The following is a 26,327-nucleotide window of genomic DNA, read 5'->3' as shown; positions in this document are numbered from 1 at the left end:
GCTCATCTGGCTTTGATTCCTCTGTGGTTACTTTAGCTGGTACTTCCATATTCGATATGTTTATGTTTAAGGTAATTCAGCAGTTCACTTGATGTTAAATGACAAATCTCTAAAAAGGCTTCTTCAAAGATTATTTCCAAAGACAAATTAACTTGTACGAACTTGTAATTCTAATTGTTTGGCTCAAGAGCACCACAATTCTAAACAGACAGTAAGGAATAACAGAACAAATACTAGCTGTGTAGTCAGAGGACCTCAGCTTTAAATGTGATATCTTCTATTTACTTAGATGACCTTGGGCAAGTCACTTCACTTCTCTCTGGGTTTCAGATTCTTCCTCTATAAAAAGGGGAAGAGATAGGAAGGTTTGGCTGAGTTATTTCTAAGGTCCCTCTAGCTATTATTGTATTTTATTCACTTAAAATTACTCAAAAGAAACTTATAAGCTAGCGGAAATCAAATGTGTGATTTTCTAGCAACCACCACAAAACTCCTATTTTTGATCCCTATTATTGTGTGGGAATGAGCCTAGGTCTTGTCTTCAAAGGCTGTATCAGTAAAACACAAACTAGGGTAGGAAAAGGCCTAGAAATATACTATACATTCATTGTCCAAGGACAAATCTACCTACACAGAAAATCTCATCACCAGAAGACTGGACCCTCTCTCTCAAAATGTGGCCCATGAAACAGACAAAAGGAGCAATGGCCCTAGATCCTTCTGGAGCTCTTCACACTTGGTAAAATCAATAAGAAATAATCAGAGGATTCTAAGAATCACATTATTCTTTTAAAATTTAAAAACTGGTACTCTTAATGCATGATCTTTGCTCAAGTGTGTTCACTATTAGAAGAGTTATATACGTATTAACATTCTTACTATAAATGAAAACAGAAGAAAAAATAGGTACAGCTAATCAGAAGGTCAACCCAAAAGTTTTCCTCAAAGGGCGAAATAAAGGAGATCAATAATTTGATTTCAAAAGTACAGTGGTATAGTGGAAAGAACACTGAAATTTCAGTCAAGAACAGAAATTCAAACCCAGCTCTGACACTTTTTGATATATGTGACCATGGATAAATATTTAACTTCTGTAGGCCTCAGTTTCCTCATCTGTAAAAAGGGGTTAATATTATTGCTATAACCTTACAAGGGCTGTTGTGAAAAAAGCAAAAATTTTATAGTGTTAAATGTGTGTTACCTTCCTCCTTATTATCATGTGGTCAGAGGCTACAAGAAATATTTCCTGGGACTGGTTATTTCATCTTACTTACAATGATCATAAGTAAACAGACTACTGTAAAGATAATTAAAAGTAGTTTTAAAAGAGAAGTATGTACCAACAGTTATTGCAGAAAAAGAGAAATGGAAAGTCTAAGAATCTACCAATATCCTTCAAATGAAGTCACCATATACTTAATGATCTAAATGTGATGGTTGATACAAGGGGAAGACAGCAAAAATTATGTTGAAAAATAGAGTTCAGATCCAAGAAATGGAAAGAGGCCAAGGGCTTACAGACTAAGAAAACTCTGACTAGCATTACAATTATGTAAAAAATATCTGTAGTTACAAGAAACAGTAAAAGCATAATTTCTGACAAATATCAATCTATTATTGTGATCAAACTTATTACTGTCATCAAGGGAGTAAGTAGAGCTGAGAATCACAGTATCATCTCTACTTCTGCATCATGGCTAACATAGAGTAGGCAATGACTAAACAAGCCAAACAAATTCTCATTTTATAAACTGAACTTGAGGATGACTAAAGATTACACCTAGAAAACATTAGGCTCAGGGATAATGAAACTGCACAAAAATCCACATCTGTGTCTTTTCTCAAACAAAAGGTTTGAAGTTTATATTCTGACAATCTACACCCTTTTGCTACAGTCATATATTTTAAAATAATATAAAATAAACAACTGATTATTCTACAAATTTCAGGGAATATCTTCATCAATACCCCCAAAGTGTTCATATTTTAATTCAGAATGCATTTTTATAATACAACCTCACATCCAGGTTGACCAAAATATGAAATACAAAAGTTCAAAAGTAGAAAGATAACAAATATTCAAAAGGAAGACATCCTAATATGCAAGATAAGACACTAGGATCTCACACACATAATTCCAAAGTTAAAAAAGCAAGCCCTAACACAAAGTCTTTACAGGGATAAACAAGGCTGTACCGTGTTTTTATCCAAATATGAACCTGACATTCTAGGAATTCAAATTCCATAGTCCTTGATAAATACCTAATGACATTATTTCTCTAACTAATATTCAAACTGAGCTTTCTCTGACTCAAGAGTGTGAAGATGTAACTTTTTTGATTAAAGGGCCTTTTCTAGTAGCCAAGAAGAAAGGAGAGAAAGGTAAGTAATATCTGGAGTGAGGCAAATTACCAAAAAAACAAAAGCAAATAAAAACAACACACATTACACACAAAAAGCAAAACACAGTAAAGCCTCAAAAGCTCAGAATGCCAGAGGGCATTAAAATGTTCTACATTTACTAACATTCTCTTTTAGGTACAGCTCAGGTAAGAGGAAGAAGGTAGGGAGGAGGAAGTGAGGGGTGAGTGTATGTGTCTATACATAGGGAGATAAAATGAAGGCTTAGACGATTATTTCTGTCTTTGTATACCCAGTTGCTTACACTTTTCAATCTTATATTTATTCCCTCTACTTATTATTATCTATATCAGTACACATGAAATGTCAAAGAAATAAACTATACCTGAAAGAATAACATGAATTTATCTTCAATATTTTTAAAAATCCACTTCCTGAATTTCTCTCCCAATACAAAAATTTACTCAAAAAGTGAAGACAGATTAAAGAGAGACATACCAGGCTCTCACTTTTCAGGAAGGAATGACTGTGGATTTAAGGGGATCTAATAGGGAGGCCAACCAATTTCTTTAACTTTTGTTAAGTGGCTCTGCATGAGCTGTCCTCCCCACTCTTAAACCCAAATTGATGGAGATCAAGAAAAAGGGACACTGAAATTTTTAATGTTTGAGACAGGAAAGGAAGTTGAAAGGTAAATTCTACTTTGTAGATCCCAGCTTTGGATTCCTTCATATAGTGTGATTATTATTCAAATAGAAGTAAAGATTACTATACCGTATAAAATTATAGGCTGTTGAAAATATATTGATCAGTTCATCCACAGGAATATGAAAACAGCTTATATGCAAAACCTTTTCTAACTGATTCACTTTACTAATATTTTTGCTTCCATGTTCTCAAGGTAAAAAAAATCTCAGCAGCTGGGATCCATTTTTTACTGTTCAACTACTGTTCATTAAAACAAATTATATAACTGAGTCCACTACGAATTCATATTATGTAATCTTAAATTCCCTCTTTGTCTCCTACTCCTCCCCCCCCCAATTCCAAACTGCCCTTCTTCTTTCAGCATCTGATGCAATCTCCCTGAGGCCATTTCACTCTCCCTTATCCTTTAATACTCCATACCCTAATACCCTTTACATTTTCACCTGTCTTCTCCTTTCCTCTACAGAAGAAACAACTCCTAAATCCCATTTCTTCAGGAAATTCGTTTCATTTTTACTTGTCATTTTCTCCCTATTCATTGTCTCCTTAGTATTAACTAATCTCCCCAATTCTCAAAAAAATTTTAATTGACGTGACCATCTCCTGAAACCTCTCTTCCTTTTCACTGCCAAACTCCTAATAAGAATCTCCATACTCGATGCCTCTACTTACTTACTTCTCATCCTTTGGAATCTTAGTTCCTGATTTTAGTACTCCACTGAAAATGCTCTTTCAAAGAATGGTAACCAACTACCAATTGATAAATCTGAGGGCCTTTTCTAAGTAGTCATCCTCCTTGATTTCTTTACTCTGACAAGATCAATCATCCTTCCTAAAAACATTTTCCTTCCTTGACTTCTGTGACACCAATCTCTACTGGTTCTTCTACCTGTTCGACTTGCCCTTTCTCATTCTCCTCTTTTATGTCATCATCTATTAAGGTTCTGTCCTAGGCCCTCTTCTTTTCTTTCTTTACACACTCTCCCTTAGTGATCTCAATCACTCTCATGGATGCAAATTATTTTCTCTATGAAGATAACTTCCAAACCAGTCCCAATTTGTCTCCTGAACTGTCACTTGTCTGCTGGATGACCATCTCAATCTAGATAACCCATCAAATTCCAAATTCAACATGTCCCAAAAAACTCTCATTATCTTACTACCCCATTCCCCCCAAAGCTCTCTATCTCTATTGAAGCCACCACCATCCCTTCTAGTCACCTAGGTTTGTAACTTGGGAGCCAACTAACTCCTTTTTCTCAGCCCTCTAATCATTTGCCAAGTCTTGGCAATTCAATTTCTGTAACATCTCTCACATCACTTTCCATTCATGTACCCATAGTCCTAGTTTCCCTGGACTCTTATAATAGCCTCCTACTTGGTTTCCTTGTTTCTAATTTATTCCCTCTTTATCTATCCTCCATACAGCTACCAAAATAATCTTAAGTCACAAGAATGACCATGTAATCATCCCATTAAAATACCTTATCCAATAGGTTTGCCTCTAGAAGAAAACTTTATACTACTTCCAGTCTCCTTCTAACTCACCTTTACAGTCTTATTTCTTATTACACCCTTTCACATACTCTATATTCCAGCCAAACTGCTCCCTAAGTTTTCTACTGCGTGTCCCACCTTCCTCACAGAAGCAATTTTCCTTGCCTAGAATGTGCATCCTCTTACTCTTCAACTTTTACAAAGCTCATCTTTCTTTATGGCACAGCTCAATGTTATCTTACCACCTCCACCTTCAAGCCTATCCTTCCAAATCCCCTCTTTAGATTCCCTTGATCTATAGGCTAAAATCCTCCAACATAATGTAAGCTCCCTGATCACAGGGTCTATTTCATTTTTGTATACTTATCACAATACCATGCACTCAGTTGGCAGCCGATAAATGTTTGTTGAGTCAACTCATCTTAGCTCTTTTCAAAGCCAATAAAAGAATTTACCTCAATACAACAATGTGGAAATTATCTGCAATAATTCAGTATTACAGAAAGAATACAGGATTGTCAGTTAGATTCTGATCTTATTCATATAACTCATATGGTGACCACTGGGGGCAAATGATGTAACCTCTCTGTCTCAATTTTCACACGCGTAAAATAGAGTCAATATAGTGGATCTACATGTTTCCTTCTAAGCCTTACTACATAATGATTCTACTTAAAAGATTTATCAGAAATTAGACTGCTGTAATAGAGTTTAAAAGGCTAAAAACAATTTCATGTGGGGGGGAAAGGGAGAAGGTGGAAAGGAAAGATGAATTTTAGGCAAATTTTTAAAGGAGGAAAAAGTAAATTTTGTGGCATGGGAAAATACATTAGTAAAAGTGTTTTTTAGAGTACATGCTTAATGACTATTATTTATATTGCACCCAAGACTTTCCCTTAGGACCACAGATAACACCTGCAAAGGATTTCTTTTTACTTTACATAGGTTTTGTTAATTATCTCTAAGGAAAAATTCTGAAGTTAATGGCTAGGAACTATAATTTTATAAAAACACTTTATGTGATATCTATCCAGGCTTAGAAAGCAGCTTATGTCTAACACTCTCTTAAACTCTTCATTCTTACCTTCCATTTTATAACTACACTGAAAACAGTTAACAACTCAAAAAGGAACAAAAACCTTCATGAAATATCATTTAGTTATTTTTTTAAAAAGAGAACCTCTTACCTGAGCATGAAAATTGGACATAGTCGTTGTCTCTATATCTTTCTTTCCTAATATCTCCATTTTCACTGGTGAATTGGGAAAATTAAATGAAAAGTAGTCTAAAAAGTCAGGTAAATATGTAGCTGCCCCATGAACAATACCCATTACATAGTAAGCTGCAGAGTTTTCATTTTCACTAAAAACCAGACCCACAAATTCTTCTGCAAACCTCTCCATCTCCACAGGAGACAAGTGGGAGAGTTCATTACTGTAGGCATGGATAACTGATGCACCTCCATTAGGCTGGTGCTCAATATGAATGAGCTGTTTGAACTCCAATGTGTCCAACCTTTTCATTTTATTCTGAACTCGAGGCTCCTTTAACGAGACAAATGGAAACTCACTGTTCTCTGGTATCTTAGACTCATACTCCTTCTTGGTATCCATATTCTTTCCAATATAATCCTTAAGATGATCATCTATGATGCCTTTGGCTTCTCGATCTTCAACATCGGAAAGCAATCCTGAGCAGATGGTTTGAATAGATTTGCTATACATTTTTGGACGCTTCCTTTTTTCACTTTCTTTGTGTTTCTTTTTCTTTTTCTTCTTTACCTTTTTAATTTGTAAGTCTTCTGCATTTGTTTTTGGTTTGTCCTTCCCACCTGTTGGGAAAAATTTATTTTGAAACTCCTTATTTTAACTGCTAAAATCCCACACCTTAGGTAAAGCATTTTAATAAAAAAGACAAGTTTATCTTCAATGTATAAAAAAGACAAGTTTATCTTCAGTGTACTTTGTATTGGGGATTAATTTTACACAGCACTGAAAACTTAATATATAGAGTGTCCCAAAAGTCTTAGTGCCATTTTAAGCACACTTAAGTGCACTAAGACTTCTGGGATGTATAATAAGTTTAAATATCACACTTCAGGTAAAAAATATAAAAACACTGATAAAATCAAAAGAATGGAACAATCTGCCGTAAAACACGGGGGAAAAAAAAAACTTATCAACACCAATACTGTGTAGAAAGGCACCCACTATTGAGAGTTGGAAAACTGTCCTTAGACTCAAACTCATGCCCCACCCCCGCCCTGCTAACTGCAACGAGGAGAGTGACAACATGAAAATGTATAAAACATTTGTAAGAACAGTAAAATAGCAAGAAAAGGCAACTTGTAAGCTACTTGATTTGCCTCTTTCTATGTTGGAACTAATTTTGCCTCTATACGACGAACTCTTTGGGGTTTCTGCAGTCCTTCTAAGTTCCAAGAAAGAACCAATGAAAAAGACACAGCAGAATATAATCTACAAAGTCATTAATTTTTTCTCAAAAACCAAGCCCTCAAAGATGTAAGGAACAGCTTAACAGAACTCCAATACCTCCATGACTTTTGTTCATTTCACTAAAGAGACAAGATATAGAGGCAGAAGAATAAGGCTATATTAACGTAATGACAGTCTGAAAGGTCAATTGGTACAGTGAATAAGAGGCTTTAATTTAGTTTAATTTAATTTAATTTGATAAGAAATAATAAGGTCTTGAAATCAAGAAGACCATTTAAAGCCTGCATCTGACTCCATGTGAACACATGATAAATCATTTAACCTATTACTGCCCCAGACAACTTTTAGGTGCTTCAGCAGCCTCAAAGAAGTTTACTAACTCCCAGACTGATACCATCGAAAGTCCAAATCAAAAATATGCAGTCAAAAGAAAGCATGGACTAAACAATGTGGAAATAAAAAAGGAAGAATTCATGAACTGTGGCAAAAGAGATTTATGGGCAAGTCATTTAATTACTAAGTCTCAAGTTTCCTTATCTGTAAAATGGCGATAATAATGCTTGCCCTTGCTAACTTACAGGTTTGCAATATGGATCAAGTGAGACTATAAAATGCTTTCGTGTACAAAATATAAGATGTTACATTACATAATTATAAGCTGTTGTTACTATAACTTAAAATCCACGGCCTTACCACGTCTCTCTAAACATATAACAGAAAATACAAATTCCCTCAAAAGAAAAATTACATTTCCTAAAATTATTCTCTCAAGTAATTGAAGTAAAAATCTAGATATGAGTTTATTTATTTTCATCTGTGTAGGACCACCCACCCCTTGAACCTCTTGAATTCCCCTCAAAATTTCTTCCTGACTTCACTTTAATCCTTCTTGTTCACATTTGTCTCAAACGAAAATGTGTTCCTATTTTCAAAGCTAATTCTTCTTCCACACTTCTTCAGGATTCAAAGCATCTTTATTGTTCAGTCAACTTCTCCTTCCTTGTTACTTATTCTAAAAAGAAATGTTGACCTAATGCTACTATACCCCAAAATAAAACATATTGTGTTTGTATTTTTCTCCTTCCTTTCACAACTAGTCTCCAATTACCTCCACTTCCTTAAATCTTCATCACTTAATTCCCTGCAAACTGGCCCAATTTACTGAAACTGCTCTTGAAAATTCCAACAATATCCTTAACTGCCAATTCAGTTTCTCTTTCTCAGGGTTCCTCTTCCTGAAGTACTCTGCCATTATTAAATGCTACTGATACCAACTTCATTGAAACTTTCCTCATCTTATTTCTCTGGCTGCTGTCCTCTTGTACTCTAAATTTGGACTTTCCTTGGGAATCCATTCTCATCCCTCCTTTTTCTCTCTCTACATGTATTTCCCATGTGATTTCATGCATACCTATAATTTTAACTATGACCTTTGCATTGAATATTCAAACTTCAACTTAAGCTAAGTAGTTATCAGAGCTCTTATCCTACACTTCTAATTGTTTAGCACTTGTTCACCTTGATGTCCCAAGATCACTTTAAGTTACACGTCTAAATCCTCTTCGCCACATTAGGTCCCACTCCTGAATTAAATTTGTGAAATGGTACTACCATTCTCCCTCCCTATCACCCAATAAAAAACTTCTGATTCCTTCTGTTGATTCAGTGTCACCGAATCTAGGTGATTTTTGTTTTGCAATGTTGTTCACATCTATCCCTTTTTCCCCCCATTGAAACTGCCACTACCCTACTTAGATCCTTATTACTTCACACCAGTACTATTGCATAGTCTCCTAAACTAGTATTCTTGCCTCCAATCTACCCTCACTCCAGTCCATTCTGCACAGTTGCCACAAAAATTTTCTTAGCATGCTACTCAGATTGTTATCCCTCATCAATTCCCCTCATTGCCTACCAAATAATGAATAAACTCCTAAGCTGGCATTCAAGAGTTCCCACTGGGGCAGCTAGGTGGCACAGTGGATAGAGCACCAGCCCTGGCTGGAGTCAGTTCAAATCCCATCTCAGACATAGAACACTTACTAGCTGTGTGACTGTCGGCAAAGTCAATTAACCCCAACTGCCTCACCACAAAAAAAAAAAAAGAGGTCCCACTATTCAGCCTCAAAATTTCTAGATTTACTTTCTATTACTTCTCTAAAATGAACCTATAGTATTGAATAAATGCAATATTCAGCATTACCTGAAGAAATGTTAAATCTTTCCTACCTCTGGTGAGGGCCTTACCTCCACCTGGGATGTTCTTCCCCACTTTATCTCTACCTTTCAAAATTCTACCTGGCATTCTGGGACCAGCTCAAACTAGAATTCTTCCATGAAGACTTTCCAGGCCATTTTGTCTAAAAACAATTTCACCTTCCAAACAGCCATCCCATTTAAATAAATACTGTTTATGCTAATCACATGAAACTTATTGTAGCATTAACTACTCTACTAACTTTAAGCTTCTTAAAGTGAGGGACCATGTCTCTGTATTCCTATTCTGTTTAGTAACGTATCTTGTACATAACAAATGCATAAAAAAGGATTTGAGTGAAAAACCTACACAACTGCTGAGCTGAATTTTTCCCTTATTCTTTTTTTCTTTTCTTTTTTTTTTTTTCGGTGAGGCAATTGGGGTTAAGTGACCTGTCCAGAGTCATACAGCTAGTAAGTGTTACGAGTCTGAGGCGGGATTTCAACTGACTCCAGGGCCAGTGCTCTATCCACTGTGCCACCTAGCTGCCCCTCCTTATTCTTTCTCATATATATTTAAGTGAATTTCTTCAACAATACCAGTATCACTAAGTCCTTGCCTCAGCAACACACACACACAAAAATCTCTTCAGTTGCCATAATTTAAGAGGTAACAAAATAAACCTCTACTCTTTCTCTTTTACTTTTTATCCTTATATAAAATGTATTTGACAGCATGTGCAGAGAAAGGAGAGAAACAAAACAGAATGGAAGAAACATTTAGCTATATTTTTAAGTCAATCATGGTTCAAAAAAAAAGTTTTATTTAATAAAAGAAGTTATTGAAGGCTTATTGTTCTGGGGTAAGATAGAAAAGCATGTCATACAAAAAAGTGGTGCTAGAAGAGGCAGTGAAGAAAAATTTTTTCCTATTAAACTTTTCTTACACTACAAATTCCTGGCTGACTCACTTTATATAATAATAAAGGAGATATAATGTAGATCTCTATCCACAGGTACTTAAATGTTTTTCAAAATGGTCATGACTTTCACTTTAAGTATAAAAAATGTCTGAATCCAGGTAAGAGCTCGACATCAACATGGATAAAGAAAACCAACAACTAATTATGATTTAAATTATAACAGAATAAAGAAAAACATGCATATGCCTTTATAAAGATAAATTTCAAAAGAGAGTCCAGAAAATTTAAAAGTAGTTTAACTGATAGAATTAGTTAAGTATTCTTAAAATGGCTTAGGGTAAACCATAAAAACTAAAATTCATATCATACAAAATAAGTTTGGTTTGAAATTTAGATCAAGTTTAAAAACCTTGAAGAATCTTTATCTTAAGGATGAACAAATAACCTTCTCTTACCAATGTGCACTTCTGGTGTCCAAAAATATAGCACGCTCTGAAGTAGCAATTTTTTAGGATATTGTAATAATTTTTAAACACTGAAAGTTCAATTTTCAATTAAATTATGTATTCTTAAATGCTGCTTCATAAGGAGCTCCACATACTGAAACTGTGGATTTGGTTTTTTTAAAAACCTGCAAAGAACCCCCCAAAATGCTTAACTGTATAAACGAGATACACTCTCCACCCCATTTTATGCTACTAAGGAATATATAAGAACACACTCATAAAATGCAATTTTTGCCTTCAAACTGCACTTAGAGGGACAACTTCCACATTGAAATCATGTAATGTTTTCTTCTACGTTTTACATGAACGCTCTTTTACTCATTTTCTTTCTCTACATATGAAATATGCACAGAACTATACGTATGTAAAATATGGGAAATGGTAGAATAAAAATAAAGAATTTATTGGAAAAGTTCTTTAATTTGCCTAACCACCTTAAAATTACACTACATATTAATTTTATAAGACAATAAGCCCATTTCTCATTTTAAAGCTTCATTATGTGCATTAACAGAAATCTTTTCAAACACACATACATTATCCTAAAAATCAAAAGTTTCCCTGAGTGAATTCTGAGCCAAACAGATCTAGAATTTCTTTCACTTTAAGTCCTAATGTTTACCTGTTTCTATAATGTATTAGGAAGAACAGGATAATAATAAGGTAAAAGATCAAAAGTAAAACCATGATTCCATTTAGGAGAGTCACGTAGAAACACAAGGTAGTTTTAATTTGAACAATTTTCTTTAATAATTTTCTCCAAATCGTTAAGTTTTTTCTTTTACCAGTATATCTTTTGGATTGACAACTAAAAGAGGAAGGTTATCCAGAAAAAATGAGACCTAATTTTACATCTGATACTAGAACTATTAATCAAGTTTGATTCAGTCATTATTCATTTTTTTTAAACTTATTAGATCCTTCATACTATTTACATTACAGCAATTGGGATGTCCAATAGACATCTCAAACTCAACATATCTAAAACAGAACTCATTATCCTCCCCAAACCCTCCCCTTTATCTAGACTATGTTTGAGCAAGGGTACCACTAACCTTTCAATCAGATAACCTCACAACTTTGATGTCATCATTGACTCCTCACTGACAACCAATCCATATATACAATCTGACCCTTCTGTTGACTCACAAAACATGGTGCAGGCTCTAATTACCTTACACCTGGACTAATACAATAGCCTTGCTAGTTATGCTCAGATGCCAAACTGATGTTCCTAATGCACCAATCTGATCAAGTTAACTCCAAGTCCGCCCAGTGAACTTCAGTACCTCTTTATCACCTTCAGAATCAAATAAAACATCTTCTGTTTGGCTTCTGAAATCCTTCACAAGCTGGCCTCTTCCTGAATTTCCAAGATTCTTACACTTTACTCCCCACTCCATGATTCAGTGACAATGACCTTTTCACTATTCCTCAAACATGACACTCCATCAATTAGCTCCTTGCCTGGAATACTTCTTCCTCCTCATCACAACCTGCTGGCTTCCCTGACTTCTTTCAAGATTTAGTTCAAATCCTCCCTTCAACAAGAGACTTTTATCAGTTCTCCCTGTTGCTAATGAATAAAATAGAGATTGCCTCTGAGATTGCCTTCTATTGAAACTGTAACATATCTCATATGTACAATTTTTCTAATGTTGTCTCCCCCATTAGAATGGGAGCTCTTTTTAAGGGCAGGGACCCATATTTTTGCCTTTCTTTGTAACCCCAGAATTAAGCACAATGCCTGTTAGATAGTAACATAAGTGTTTAATATACATTTGTTGGCTCACTGATAATACTTCACAGTTTACACAGGTCTTTATGGTTTTTGAAACAGGTAGTATGAATAACAGTCTAATTTCCAGATGAAAAGTCTGAGGCTCTGAAACGTTAAGTGATTTGAATATGAAAATACAGCTAGTATCTAAGGTCTCATAATTTTGAGTGGTTCAGTCTCTCCACTATGCTATCCTACCTCTCATAAACAACTTTATTCACTTTTTGCCAGGGGAGAGAGAAAAATTGTGTGTGTTGTGTGTATGTGTGTAATAGATATCATGTACGTATATAAATATAATATATATACGTACCTATGAATATAGTAACAAAAACATATTAATTTATACTATATTATATTTGGTTTTGTTACTATATTAGTCACACATGACTTCAAGTGGTTTCCAGGAAAATGAAGTTTGTGTAGGACAGGATCAACAATCATTTTAGCCCTACATGTCAGCATTCAGGTGGCATTCTTATGCCTTTAAACGTCTACTAATATAACTGAATAACATCAGTAATGAAAAAGGAACAAGGGGAAGAGGAAGAAATGAGTTTGATAAAGTGGAAGAGAGAGAAAAAAAGATGCATATGGGGGAAAGTAACTGCCTTAGATATTACTTTGCACACAAACAGCAAAATATTTATCCCTGACTTCAGTGTAACTTAGGAAATAGTCATGCATCATTTTTTGCTTTGAAAATAAAGAATGACAATTTTTGCTGTGCTGATAAAGAATAATAATTTCATTCCTTTCATCAACATCTTTCCTTTGGGAAGGATGGCAAAACTGCTGAAAATGATCCATAATTTTAATAGTGTCTATAATCAGCAACAGAAATATCACAAACTCATTCTTAACACAGATAACAAACTGCTATAGAATGCAAGTATTAGAACCAAAGTTAACATTCCTAAAGCACTCAGAATCTTCAACAGCAACTCCTCTTTGATACCTAGTAACTTTCCTATTTTCTCCTTGGCTAAGAATTCCACATCTGAAGAAAATTTAACTATAACATACATGAGTTTCAGATTCATTTCAAACTTTTTTCTACTGTATTATCTCATTTCAAACATCAGCTTCTAAACATTATCTTACTACTGTTTCCAATTTAACAGTCAGGGGTATGCACAGTATACCTGCCAAAGTAATTTTCTTAACATGCAGGTCTGACCATCTCACGCCCCTACTCAATAAATTCCAACAGTTCACAATTACTTGTAGGATCAAATACAAATTCCTTTATTGAGCATGTAAAGCCCTGAACAATCTGGCCCCTTTCTTTCCAGTCTTCTTACACATTACTTCCCTCTACACATTCTATGGCCCAGCCATATTGGCATACTCACTGTTCCTCACACATGATGCTACATCTCCCAATGACAAGGCTTTGCACTGGCTAACCCCCATGTCATGAATACTCTCCTTCCTCATGCCTGCCTCTGATAATCACTGGCTTCCTCTAACAAAACTCAGCTTAAGCATAACACCTCCTGTTTTTCCCTTTAAGGCCATATATCAGCTTAAACTTATGCTCTCTCCCAATATAATTTAATGTCTTTCTCATGATGCAAAGTGCTGCCTATTTCCAGATAGAGACGAAACTGACTCAGAGTGCCGACTGATAATTTTTGTTGGACATGGCCAATGATGTTTTGCTTGACTATATATGTTTTTAACAGGTTATGTTTTTATTTACTCAATGGGGGGGGGGGGGTCTGGCAAGAATGCACCAAAGAAGGGTTGAGATGGGCATAAAGAAAAAAATGTAATCTAAAAATTAAATTTAAAAAAGTAAGACCTAGGTTCAAATCCTATTTTTATACTCTACAAAAATGACCCTGGTAAGTAATTTAACCTCTCTTGACCTGAATTCTTCATTTATAAAATTAAGGGTTGGACTACACAGCTTCTAAGGGTCCCTGCTAGCTCTAAATCTATACTGTTTAAGATCCTACAACTGTTTTTGCTTTTTCTTTGTATCCCTCCCACTTAGCAGATGCCTGGTACTTAATAAGTGCTTGCTAACTGAATTGACTACGCATAAAATTTACACTACTACAGTTTACACAACTGAATTAGACAATAATTATTAAAGCCAGTAGGCTACAACTCATCATTTAAAGTGACGTGAACATTAATCACTAGCTGATATTTGAACTGATGTAGTTAAGATTACATGAGGCTCCTGCTTCAAAGTCTTATAATCTATTTAGACAAAACACTTAGGCAAAGAAAAGCTAACAAAAGAAATATCAACTAAAGTATCATAAAATGTTAATCTTAACTTCTGTTCCTTTTACATTAAGATCCTAGATAAGAAGTCAGGAAGAAGAAAAAATAGCTTGAATAAATTATGGTAGAAGATCATCAGAGTACATGAGAAAAATAAAAATGGAAATAGAAAGAAAATCTGTTTTTTTGTATGCTTTCAACAATCTAAATTGACCAGTTACTTCTCTGTGTGTGTGTGTATATAGATACAGATACAAGCTCTGTTTCTCCCTTGAACTCTCATCCAATAATTAAATAATTCTTTTATTTATGCAGATACAGAGATTCGCTATGTTATCAGCTAATGTCAAGGCTGATGAATGTCAGAATTTTAATAGTATAGCAACAGACTTTGCCAGAACAGTAGCTGAGATACTAGAAAATTTAACGGTCTCTACTTTCACAATATACCTCTTTGCCTTGCTCCCTTCACATACTTATTCAACTTTTATAATTCCATTCATGCAGGTTTTGTATTAAGAATTTTTAGATTAGCTATTTTTAAAAAGGTACCTGCATGACTATTACCCTCTCATACCCTATCACCCTCTAAGGATAAAATTTAATCACAACTTGAAAACTGATCAAACACAAGAGACATCAAGAATTAGTATTCTTGAGCGTGACAAGAAATGGAATAGAAAAAAAAATATCTCCTGAATTTGTCTGAGATAGAAATTTCTTACAGAGAACTCAAGACAGAACACTATTTTTTAAATGTCATTTTTCTTGTCACCAAAGGAATTCTACTATTCTCATATCTTACTAAAATGTCTTGGCCTTCTGTCATGGAATGTGTATTAAAACTCTCAAAATGTGATAAAATGGTGTTGTAAAGTTGTAATGTTTCTCCCCTTAGGAAAATTAACTCCTTTTGAAATAGTTATTCACTACATTAAATGGTCCTCTTTAAATGTTCTCTCAAATAACATTCCAAAACATTACTGCTAAAAAATTGTAAAACAGAATATTATATATATTACATCCAAATCATAAATTTCTCACCATTTTGTTTAATCACTATTAAAATTCACCTATAAGAAAAACATGCATTTATTATTTATACAACTACAGTTATGCAACAATCTACACTAAACAAAATTATTCTGTAAGGACTTACCTTTTGGCAATAATCTGACTTCTCCGTTCTCTTTCTTTATTTCATTTATTACTTTATGCTTCTTTTTTTCTTTTAGTTTCTCTTTGTCTCTCTCTTTAATTTTGTCTTTGATTTTATCTGTGGGGGGGAAAACTGTCCATGTTAAAAATGGTTACAGAAAATAGATACTTAAAGAACATGACAATTTTATATTTTTAAATATAAAACAATATAAAAAATATAAATAAAAATATTAAAGATAAACAAAGAAAACAATCAAAATATATCAGAACTTAAGAAAGGATTACAAAAAAAATGTACATCTTGATTGACGATTTTACCAATTTCTTTGGTTCTGTAACATTAAATGACGCATTATAAGAAAGATTTTTCTCTTTATTTTTGTATATTTATTTAGTTGTCTTTTGATGGTTGTTTATACTAAAATTTTTAATTATTATATTTAGATTTTATAAGTATTGGCTTTAAAGTGACATATTTTGATGCTGTTTGTGAAACCTTGAGGATTCCAAGGTATAAATACAGATTCTTTATGTATGGTAGTGAATATCACTTTTCTGAATATTTCTGAGCCATAATTATAAGAAATTGTAATATTGGGGCAGCTAGGTGGCGTAGTGGATAGAGTACTGGCCCTGGAGTCGAGAGGACCTGAATTCAAATCCAACCTCAGACCAAATACTTGACACTTACTAGCTGTGTAACCCTGGGCAAGTCACTTAACCCAAATTGCCTAAAAAAAAAAACAAATCAAAAAACAAAACACAACAAAACAAGAAATTATAATATAGTCCTCCACCTACAAAAGAACTTGCACTAATCTGATATATCCTAAAGTTTCTTTTTTGTTAAACTAGTTAATTGTTTTTGTATCAGTAGTAAAGTACATAAAAATTCCAATTATGTAAGTTACGTTAGAATATTTAAAAAAAGCAAACAGCCGATTCACAGTACAAGAAATATTTTTTAGAAAAGTACAACTATGGTTCAGCCCTGTTTGCTCCTGTATATAGTTTATTTATATGTCCTTGGGAAGATAATCATCACCAGCATATGAGAAATAGACTTCCTACTCGATAATTCTGTAGCTACAGGGTAACATAATGGAAGAACCTAGAAGAGCAGAATTAGATCAGCCTCTCGGGCAGTGAGGAAGCACAGCCACAATGATGTGAACTGTGGAGGTATCTTCTCCTATGTGTGATACTAGCAGGGCATGCCTCACTCATGTCTTTTCAGTACATTCTCTTCATTAGCTACTGTACTGTCTACTGTCTCTACTACACTGTCTCAGGACACACGTGGGATGAGTCGAGGCTTTCAGGCTCGTTGAAAGTCACACAGCTGATCAGTGCCTTCTAAGGCAACTTTTGTCCTTTCAAAGTTATTGAGGTAAGGAACCAGATATTTGGATATGAGATTCAATGCAACAAATGCCTACTCAAGGCAGGATGGAATAGCTGAATGATAGCCCTTATTTACCATTAAAATGAAAACAATAATACCTGTCCCACCTATCCTTCACAAGACTGAGATGAGAAAAGCACTCTCTACACAAGTCATTTTACTTATCTCAGCTTCAGTTTCCTTAATGGAAAAATGGGAATAACATCTATCTCAGAGGGTTGTATTGAAACCTCCTTCTTGTGCTGTCTCCCCCATTAGAATGTGAGCTCCTTAAGAGCAGGCAGGAACTGTCTTGTTTTTCTGTTTATAATCCTAGCACTTCACACATAAGGGCTCAATAAATGCTTTGTCATTCATTCAAGTGAGACAATGTATGTAAAGTATACTTTACAAATACTGAAGTATTAGAGAAATATTATTAAAGTGTGCATTACTATATTATTGCTTGTAAGGCACTTGGGATTCAAAGGACACTAGACTTTGCTCTCAAGGAGCTTACCATCTGATCATCATAACAGGAGGGGTACACATAGTCAGAGATCACTGATATCTTGGAGAATATATTATGTTCAAAGAAAGTCCAGGCAAAATGTTAGGTGTGAAGAAGGGGCCAAAGAAAGCTTCAAGGGAGGAGGCAACACCTAAGTAGGGTCTTGAAGAAGAGAGGGACTTGAGAAAGACTGGAAGGTATGGGGATCTGTTACAGGCAAAGGAGATGTCATGAGGTAAGACAAAGAAGGAAGTACCATAAGAACAGGGTGATATAGAGCAGTCCAATTTGACTGGAACCTATACTATGTGAAGATGGAGGATATGAGAAAGATAGAGAGGCCAAAGAGGGCAGTGATTTAAGACACACTCCTGAAAACAGAATGTACCTGGCAACTAACTGAACATAGGCAATAAGAGAGAGAGAGGAAGAATCAAAGATGATTCAGATCTTGAGCCTTTTAGAATGTGAACCCCTTAAAAGCATGGACTGTTTTTGTCTCTCCAGCGCTTAGCACAGTGACCGGCACATGGTGCCACAATTTAAAAATGTTTACTGTGTAACTGAGTAATTTGGAAAATGGTAGTACCATCAACAAAAATAGAAAAATTATTATATAAACAGGCATCTACTCCTTTTAAATGTCCCTGGGGGCAGCTAGAGGTAACATAGTACATAGAACAACAGACTTGGAGTCAGCAAGACCTAAGCTCAAATACAACCTCAGCTACCTACAAGTTGTGCGATCACGGACAAGTCACTTAACCTGTCTCAGTTTCCTCAACTATAAACTGGGGATAAAAACTGCAACTACCTCCCAGGGTTATTATAAGGATCAAATTAGATAATAATTGAAAGCACTTATTACAGTGGCTGGTACACACTAAGTAACATATAAATACTGACACTCTATAAATGCTGCTATTATTATTGTTGTTGTTATTTCTGCTGACCAGGCTGAAAAGTCCACCTGTGTTTTTGTTTTGTTCTGTTGTGTCTGAAAAAATACAATAATGCATTCTTGGGGGTCAGATGGGGAAGATTCAATCCAATAGTTCTGCATTTGCCCTCTTTACCTACTAGGCGGCACTCTGTTATTGGCTCCAGAAACTGACTAATGAGGAGTGCAAAGGCAAGGAAAACTCACGTGCCTTCTTCTCCTCCCCACGAAACCAGCAACAAGTATTACTTTTGTGTGTGTGTGTGTGTGTGTGTGCGCGCGCGGCACACGTGCGCTGAAAAGTAACAAGTGAAAGGAAACACAGCATAGTAAATGGCTGCCTCTGGAGTCAGAATATATATGAGTTCATTTAATATTTTGATTTTTAGAAACCTATGGACTTATAACTGCTTCATCAAGAAAGTAAAAAAATACCTTGTAGAAACATTTTCTTTTAAAATGGTTAAAACTTCTGGCATTTAAATATGCAAACTTCAGATATCCATAAAACTTCACTTACATGGAATACCAATTTTCTGTAAGTTGCATAACTAAGGTATTACTGTATTTACTGTGGTTTCCATTAATCACGTTCAGCTCTATTTAGGTTACAATGGGGGTAGGGAAGGACCAGAAATAGTAGGGGGCAAACAGTAGGTATAGAGAGAGGTAGAATGAGGGAACCAGAACAGATGAGATATACATACGCATATAGTAATCTAGAGCCATTCAGTAAAGCAATTAATATACTTTATTATAACCTAAAGATTTCACTGTATTACAAAATAATATTACAAAATGTTATTTTGTAATAACATAACTCTTACATTATCAATCAAATGTTAAATTATATTGTTCATAATATTTATTGAGGCAGGAAAATGTGTTATTCAGTTCAGAAACATTTCCAAACATTTTTAATGTTACCTGAAAATGTACTTAATCACAATGTCGGTTTAACATTCTTTTCAACTCCAAAAATTCTACATTCTATTCCATTCAACAATGATAAGAGATAACAAATATGGTTTTATCCTATTCTGTCCTAACACCCCACCAACTCCCTGCCAATCACCAACCAAGGGTTATTCCTACCACCTGCCTTCTCCACTTCTACTCAAAAGCTGATAAAGAAAGCTGGAAGGAGTCTCAACAACTGGACTGATTGTGTCCATTACAATTTTGTATTGTTATATAATCTCTACTGAGTTCTCACTGCATCATGACACTCCTCTTTAATTGATTTTGTATTTTATTTCTCCACAGAAGCTGTTCTAAACCACCTCTTCTCAAACCTTCCAGATCACTCCATTCTCCCCATTCTGAAAATCACAACTCATACTTTGCTGAAAGAAAATCTAGAAATTTAGTTTTCTCATCCCCTCCTAATCTAATAACTACTTGATATCATCCTCTGCTATTTCCTTCCTTCCTCCGGACACTGATGAAGAAATAGTCCTTCTCATCAAGGCCAACCACTTTAACAAATATAATAATCTCATCCCCATCCAGTTTTCTGTAGGAAATTGGCCTCACTATCATCCCTTTCTTTCTCATTTCCCAGTCAATCCACTGGTGGCTTTCTTAATGCCTACAAACACAGACAAGTGCTCTCCATCCTCATATAACCTTCACGAGACACCAAGCTATTGCCCTATATTCCTCTCCTCTTTCTCAGCTAAACTCCTAAATGAAGGTATCCACACTAGTTGACTCTACTTCTTCTCCTTTCACTATAATGGGGGGTGGGAGTGGGGAGAGAAGCTGTCAGAAGAACTGAAATGCCAAGGGGACCAGATTACCAAGGACTTAGAATGCCAAAGAAATTAAACACTATACAATATTATAATTTGAGGTCTGCAAGTGCTATTCCTCCTTAATTTCTATTTTTCCCCATTAATTCTTTTGACATTCCATATCTCTTGTTCCTCCAGATGAATTATTATTTTGCCTAAATCTATAAAGTTTCCCCTTGGTATTTTGATAAGCACAGCAATTAAGGGAATATTGTCATTTCTATTATATTGTCATGGCTCAAGACATAAACATTAAATATCCTTTTAAATATTTGTCATTATTTCTTTAAGGAATATTTTATTATTGTATTTATAAAGGTCTTTGACTGTGTCTTAGTAGACTTGACTCCCAGATATTTTGTGCATTTTCTAGTTGTTTTAAATGACACTTGCCTTTCTATTGTTTTATCTTGGATTTTATTATTGTTATATAGAAATGCTATTTTTTTTACAAGTCTTTTTTATATCCTGGCACTCTGATGAAATTACTGTCTCAATCTCTTTGTTTATCTTCTAGGATATAACATTATTCTTAACAGCAAAAAATTGAAAACAACTATCTAATGATTATGAAATGGCTGAAACACATTCTAATATATGAATGTAATAGACTACTGCACCCTAAGAAAGTGAGACTATGAAAAATACAAGGAAATATGGGAAAATGTATATGAAGTGATACAGAATGAGAAAAGCAGAACCAAATTTATAGATTTGGACAATAATTACATCAACAATAACTTCATCATGATTTAGATAAACATACAACTAGAAAAAGAAATAAGTTTAAAAGGGAACACAAACAAAAACAATGATTTATTACTACCTTGTTTAGGATAATACTTTAAAAATATGGTATATGAAGTTTACAATTTCATAAAAAATCATCCAAAATTTTTAAAAGCCCAAAACTTTGCTGAAGATGGTAGAGCATCATAAGGTGGCAATTTTCTATCAACATAAGGAAGAATGGGTTCCTTTTTTTTGGGGGGGATAGTAAGCTTCTTTTCAAAGAAGTGGTCAACAAGATGCAGAAAGACTACTTGGTGATGATGTCACTACAATTTTTTTTGAGGGTACAAAGTCTTTACGTTTTATATGTCCCAAAAAGCTTTTTTAAAAGACATAAGTTCTCTATAGTTTCATCATAGTTAAAGGGCTAAACTCTCATCCTAAATACATTCCAAAGAAGCCATTTTACATTTTGGTAGGCCAGAAACAATAGAAAGAAGTGAAACAAATGGAATTACATAAGCATACTCAGAGACACAGAGATAATGCTCTACTACAGTACTGTTCTGATGCTTCACTGTAGCTTGAAGGTGATCCTGGATTTCAAAGGCTATGCCCGCAGACTGTAGACTTTAGTAGCTTTACCAAGCCAGAAAAGCTTAAAGTACAGTCCTGGTGAAAAACTCAGTTAGGTGTATTGTCCATGGACCAGTCTAGCAAGTTAACTTCTGAGAGAGCCTTATCACCAGGCTGGCTACAGAAGATGACTTTTTCAACTACAGTAACTACTAAATTATAGAGGAGCTGTAATGTGAATTAGTGAAAGGAACACTGAAAAAGTTGTAGACCCTTCAAATATTGTAGTATATCATACATATATGTTATATATGTACATTTGTGTGTGTATCATTAATGGTTAGAAAAGAAACATTTTAAGAATAAAATGTTCAGATTTACATACAATAATATTTTTGTACACAGAATTAGGTAAGACTATGGTCCTTACATAACAAGCTTTTTTTACTTGATAAATGATAGACATTTCATTATTAAAACTATAAGAATGCCCTACCTTCCCCTGCCATTAACCACTGATGTGGGAGCTACCACAGTCCCTGACAAGTCAGTTCATGTTATTGCATTTTTGTTATCTAGCTTTTGTTTCTCTGTCTTATTACCTTTCACCAACTTCACAGAGGATGGCTCTTAATAAGAAAAAAAACTGAGTTGAAGTACATTCTAAGTACAGTTTTGATTTTATTACAGGACTATATACTGAAGGGACCTTGGAAGGGACCTTAAAGGTCATTTAGTACAAACTCTCATTTCAACTCTCATAAGAAAACTGAGACAGAGGCAAAGGGATTTGTCCAGGGTCACCCAGGTAGTTAAGTAGCAGGGCTGAAATTTAAACCCAGGTCCCCTGACTCCAAATCAACTCCATTATACTGCCTTCTATATATCTGTTAAATAGTCTTTTGTGGCTGAAAACTAGAAGCCTACCTGTCACTTACAGAGACAGCATGGTATACAGAGAGAACCCTTAGGTTCAAATTCCATCTCAGGAAATTATTAGCTAAGTGACCCCAATCAAGACACTTAACTTCAGATTCTCATCAGTAAAACGAGGACTTGCCCTGTATGGCCTCTATGATCCATTCTGGAGGCAGCATGGAAAAGTACATAGAGTGGGGGACTTAGGAGTCAGGACTATTTGAGTTCAAGTGACCAACTTAACCTCGATGTGCTTCAGTTTCCTCATCTATAAAATAAAAAGGTAAGATTTGATGGTCTTCAAAGTCCCTTCCAGTTCTAAATCTATGATCCTATAAATACTTTTTCTAGGGTAACTAGAGTCCAAAGTTCCAAAACTACCAACTACAAACTTTTGGAACACAACTGATTGTAAAGTGGACATTATGTTACAATGAGTGGTCTAAACTACCTATACTGCCCATCAATTGGGGAAATATATGGGCATATTGTGGCATATGAATGTAATATTATGTATTGCACCAGAAAAACAAATGAGGAATTCAGAGAAACATGGGAAAAATCATGTGAAGTGAGCTGAATGAAACTGAACTATAACATACATAATAGCTATTGACAAATGAATAGTCAATAAATACTTATTAAGCATCTATGTGCCAAGCACTGGGGATACAAATAAGAAAAAAATAGTCTCTGCCCTCAAGGGGCTTCTAATATAGCGAGGAAAAACAATACACAAAAGGAAGCTAAAAAGGTGAGAAAAAGAGTTGCCACAAGGATACCTCTTAGCTCTAGCAGCTCAAAACTAAGCAAAGCAGCTGGTAGGAAATGAAGAGTTAGCTGGGAATTCTAAACCCTCTAAAGGGAAGCTCTGGAAGGAGTTTTCTGTTCTACCCTCCTGGGAGCAGAGGCAGTTTAGAGCTACCAAAGCTGAAGCAATCTTCATGTCAATGGGATTTCTGGTGATGAGCTTATCCTGGAGGAAGCATGATGTTCAAGGAGTAAAAACCAAGCAGAACAGCTGGTAGGAAATGAAGAGAAAAAACAAAACCAAAAAAAACCAAACACTAAAAGCTCAGCAATGATTGTTCTCTGGAATCCGAACCTAGATTTAAATTCTGCTTCCGATGCTTCCAGACTAGATGTCATTAGTCAAGTCACTTACCACCCCTGGGCTTCAGTTTTCTCATCTATAAAATGAAGGGTTTGGAGTGGTGACCTCTGAGGTCCCTTGCAGTTCTAGAACTATTAATACCTATGATAATCACAAATCTTGGTCCCAAAGAAGTGATGAGGAAATAATGACTCATTCCTTTTGAGGACAAAGTGGGAGAAAGGGGCTGTGAAATACCATAAACACTGTCAAACAAGGTTAGATGTGTTGCTTGGTTTTGCCTAATTGTTTTCATTTGTTAAAAAGGAAGGTTCATCAGGTAGCAAGGATGAGAGGTTGGAGAAGTATGTCCAAAAATGACTGCTGTAAAAACAAAAAAGCATCAATAAAACCATATTTAAAGCAGCCAGATATATCTGACCTTGCTTTCTGATTGTTTCATAACTTTGCCAGATATTCAAATATTCTGATTTTTATAAGATGATCTTCAAGCTTCATTTCTTACGTGTCCCTGCTAGCCTATCTGATATAACTCACCATATAAGTAAAATTAGATGGTGATATCAAAGGAGTTACTTTAATAAAAAATCTCTTCAACACAAGTGTTCCACTTGCAATTTTTAAAAGAAAACCAAAACGAAAAGAGTCTGATCTTAATGCTGCTACAGCTATTTGGTAAAGTTCCAACAAGACATTCAGAATTTTAGAGCTAAGCATTCTGTATTATTTTCATAAAGAAATGAGTTATACCACATATACTTTACTTGAAAATAATCACCCTATGGAATCATAATGCTATCATCATTTTTATGTGGTATTTTATAATACCAGTCACAGGATGAGCTTGTTCTGAATAAATCTTTACAGCTTATCTGAGAAATCTGCCAATGAGCTGGCAGCACAGAATAGTCCAAAGAACACTAGCCTTGAGGGTTATGAGAACTGGCTTGTTATCTCCAGGATCATGTTTCCTTATTTTCAAATAAGCAGATTAGACTTCATGATCCCCAAGGCACCTTTTAGCTCAAAATTTATTATTCTATGAAAATGACAAACTATTGGAGATTTACTCATTGTATTTGGTTCCAATATAAACTGTGGCTATTTAGGATTTTATGATTAAGGTGTTACTGCCTATTCCTTTTATTTTGCTTTAAAACAACCAAATTCAAGGGTTTTGGTGATAAGACAATTATACATAAAATGCCAGGTAGTAATGTCCCATGCTTTGCATAATTCATGCAAAAAAATTTCTTCATGAAGAAAGTTCACATCAAATGGCACTTTTTTTCTTACTCTTCTGAAAAGACAGACTGCTTTGGCTAAACTCTCTAGAACAGAAAAAGGAACAGAAGGTTGAAAACAATTCTGTAACAGTTAAGGATTAACCAATCCTAAATGACAGTACCAAGACTGTCTTAGGAAAATAAAATATAGGAAAAGCTGTTAAAAATACATGTCCAGATTGTGACATGATTTAAGAAGAGTAGTAGCTAGAAAAAAATAGCAAAATGAAAATGAGGGTAAGGAGAGATAAGAGTTACAGAATACACACAAAAGCAGAGTAAAAATAGTAAAATAGGCCTAAAATAATTATGTGTTCTTGACAGTTGTATGGTTATGAGTTTTGGCATATGGCATATTACAGTCTGCGAAGAGTTAATAATGAATATTACAGGAGAGCAATGGAGAGGTACATAGCAGGTAAAAGCAGGGTACAACATAATATATATATATATATATATATATATATATATATAATATATATATATATATATATATTATATAAAATCTCAAAGAACTGGAGTAAAATATATCACTGGGGAAATGCATGAACAAAGATGTCCTGGTAATCATGCAGCAAGGGGTAGGGACAGCAGGGTGAATAGCCCGAGTGCTACACTGGCACCCTTGAGGTGTCAAGAGAAATCATGAACAGAAATCGTTACCATCACCCAGGCTCTTATGGACAATCTGCAACTCTTGTAATTCTTATAGTTAATTCCAGAAGGAATAAACTAGTTCTGTAGCTTTTCTAGTTAGTGGTAACTGCCTATGTGACCACTGTATCACATAAATGGAAACATTACTGCTCTATACTTTTCCAGTGGGATTTTCCTAGCAACAATAAGCTAAGTCTTAACACATAGACAAGTTATCTAAAGTCATTTTTAAACCAAACTGCCAGCTACAAAGTCCTTTCTGGAGTTAAGTAACTTTCATACGGTACAGTATCTATCTTCAGTGGCCAAAAAAAAAAACTGAATATCATTTCATACTGCTAACTGATGTTGTACATACTGTCACAGAAATCTATTCACTATTCTAAATATCCAATTTAGGATGTTCTTCAAAAGAAACATTTGTGAATACAAGAGAAGCTCGAATGTTAAGAAACATATAACCTCATAAGCATTACGTGACATACATAAATAACTAACATGAATTTAGGTACATTAAAAGAAATATAAATAAGCTACTATGATTTCAGATAAGACAGAAATCACCATTTTGAGGGGGGCAGTAG

At 34.7% G+C, this 26,327-nt stretch overlaps 1 protein-coding gene across 1 annotated transcript in view; it reads right to left on the bottom strand.

Annotated features, from left to right (window-relative positions):
- The window catches only part of RSBN1L (round spermatid basic protein 1 like), a 90,431-nt gene that overhangs the window by 37,508 nt on the left and 26,596 nt on the right, over nucleotides 1–26,327 (bottom strand). Inside the window, 2 exon segments of the mRNA XM_078154532.1 lie at nucleotides 5,754–6,397; nucleotides 15,828–15,944. Coding sequence (XP_078010658.1) covers nucleotides 5,754–6,397; nucleotides 15,828–15,944 — 761 coding nt within the window.

Source organism: Phascolarctos cinereus, unplaced genomic scaffold, assembly GCF_003287225.1.
Source record: "Phascolarctos cinereus isolate Bilbo 61053 unplaced genomic scaffold, phaCin_HiC Scaffold_1;HRSCAF=81, whole genome shotgun sequence".
NCBI classification, from domain to species: Eukaryota; Metazoa; Chordata; class Mammalia; order Diprotodontia; family Phascolarctidae; genus Phascolarctos; species Phascolarctos cinereus.
The sequence above is the reverse complement of the archived record's forward strand: the minus strand, read 5'-3'. Positions and strand labels throughout refer to the sequence as shown.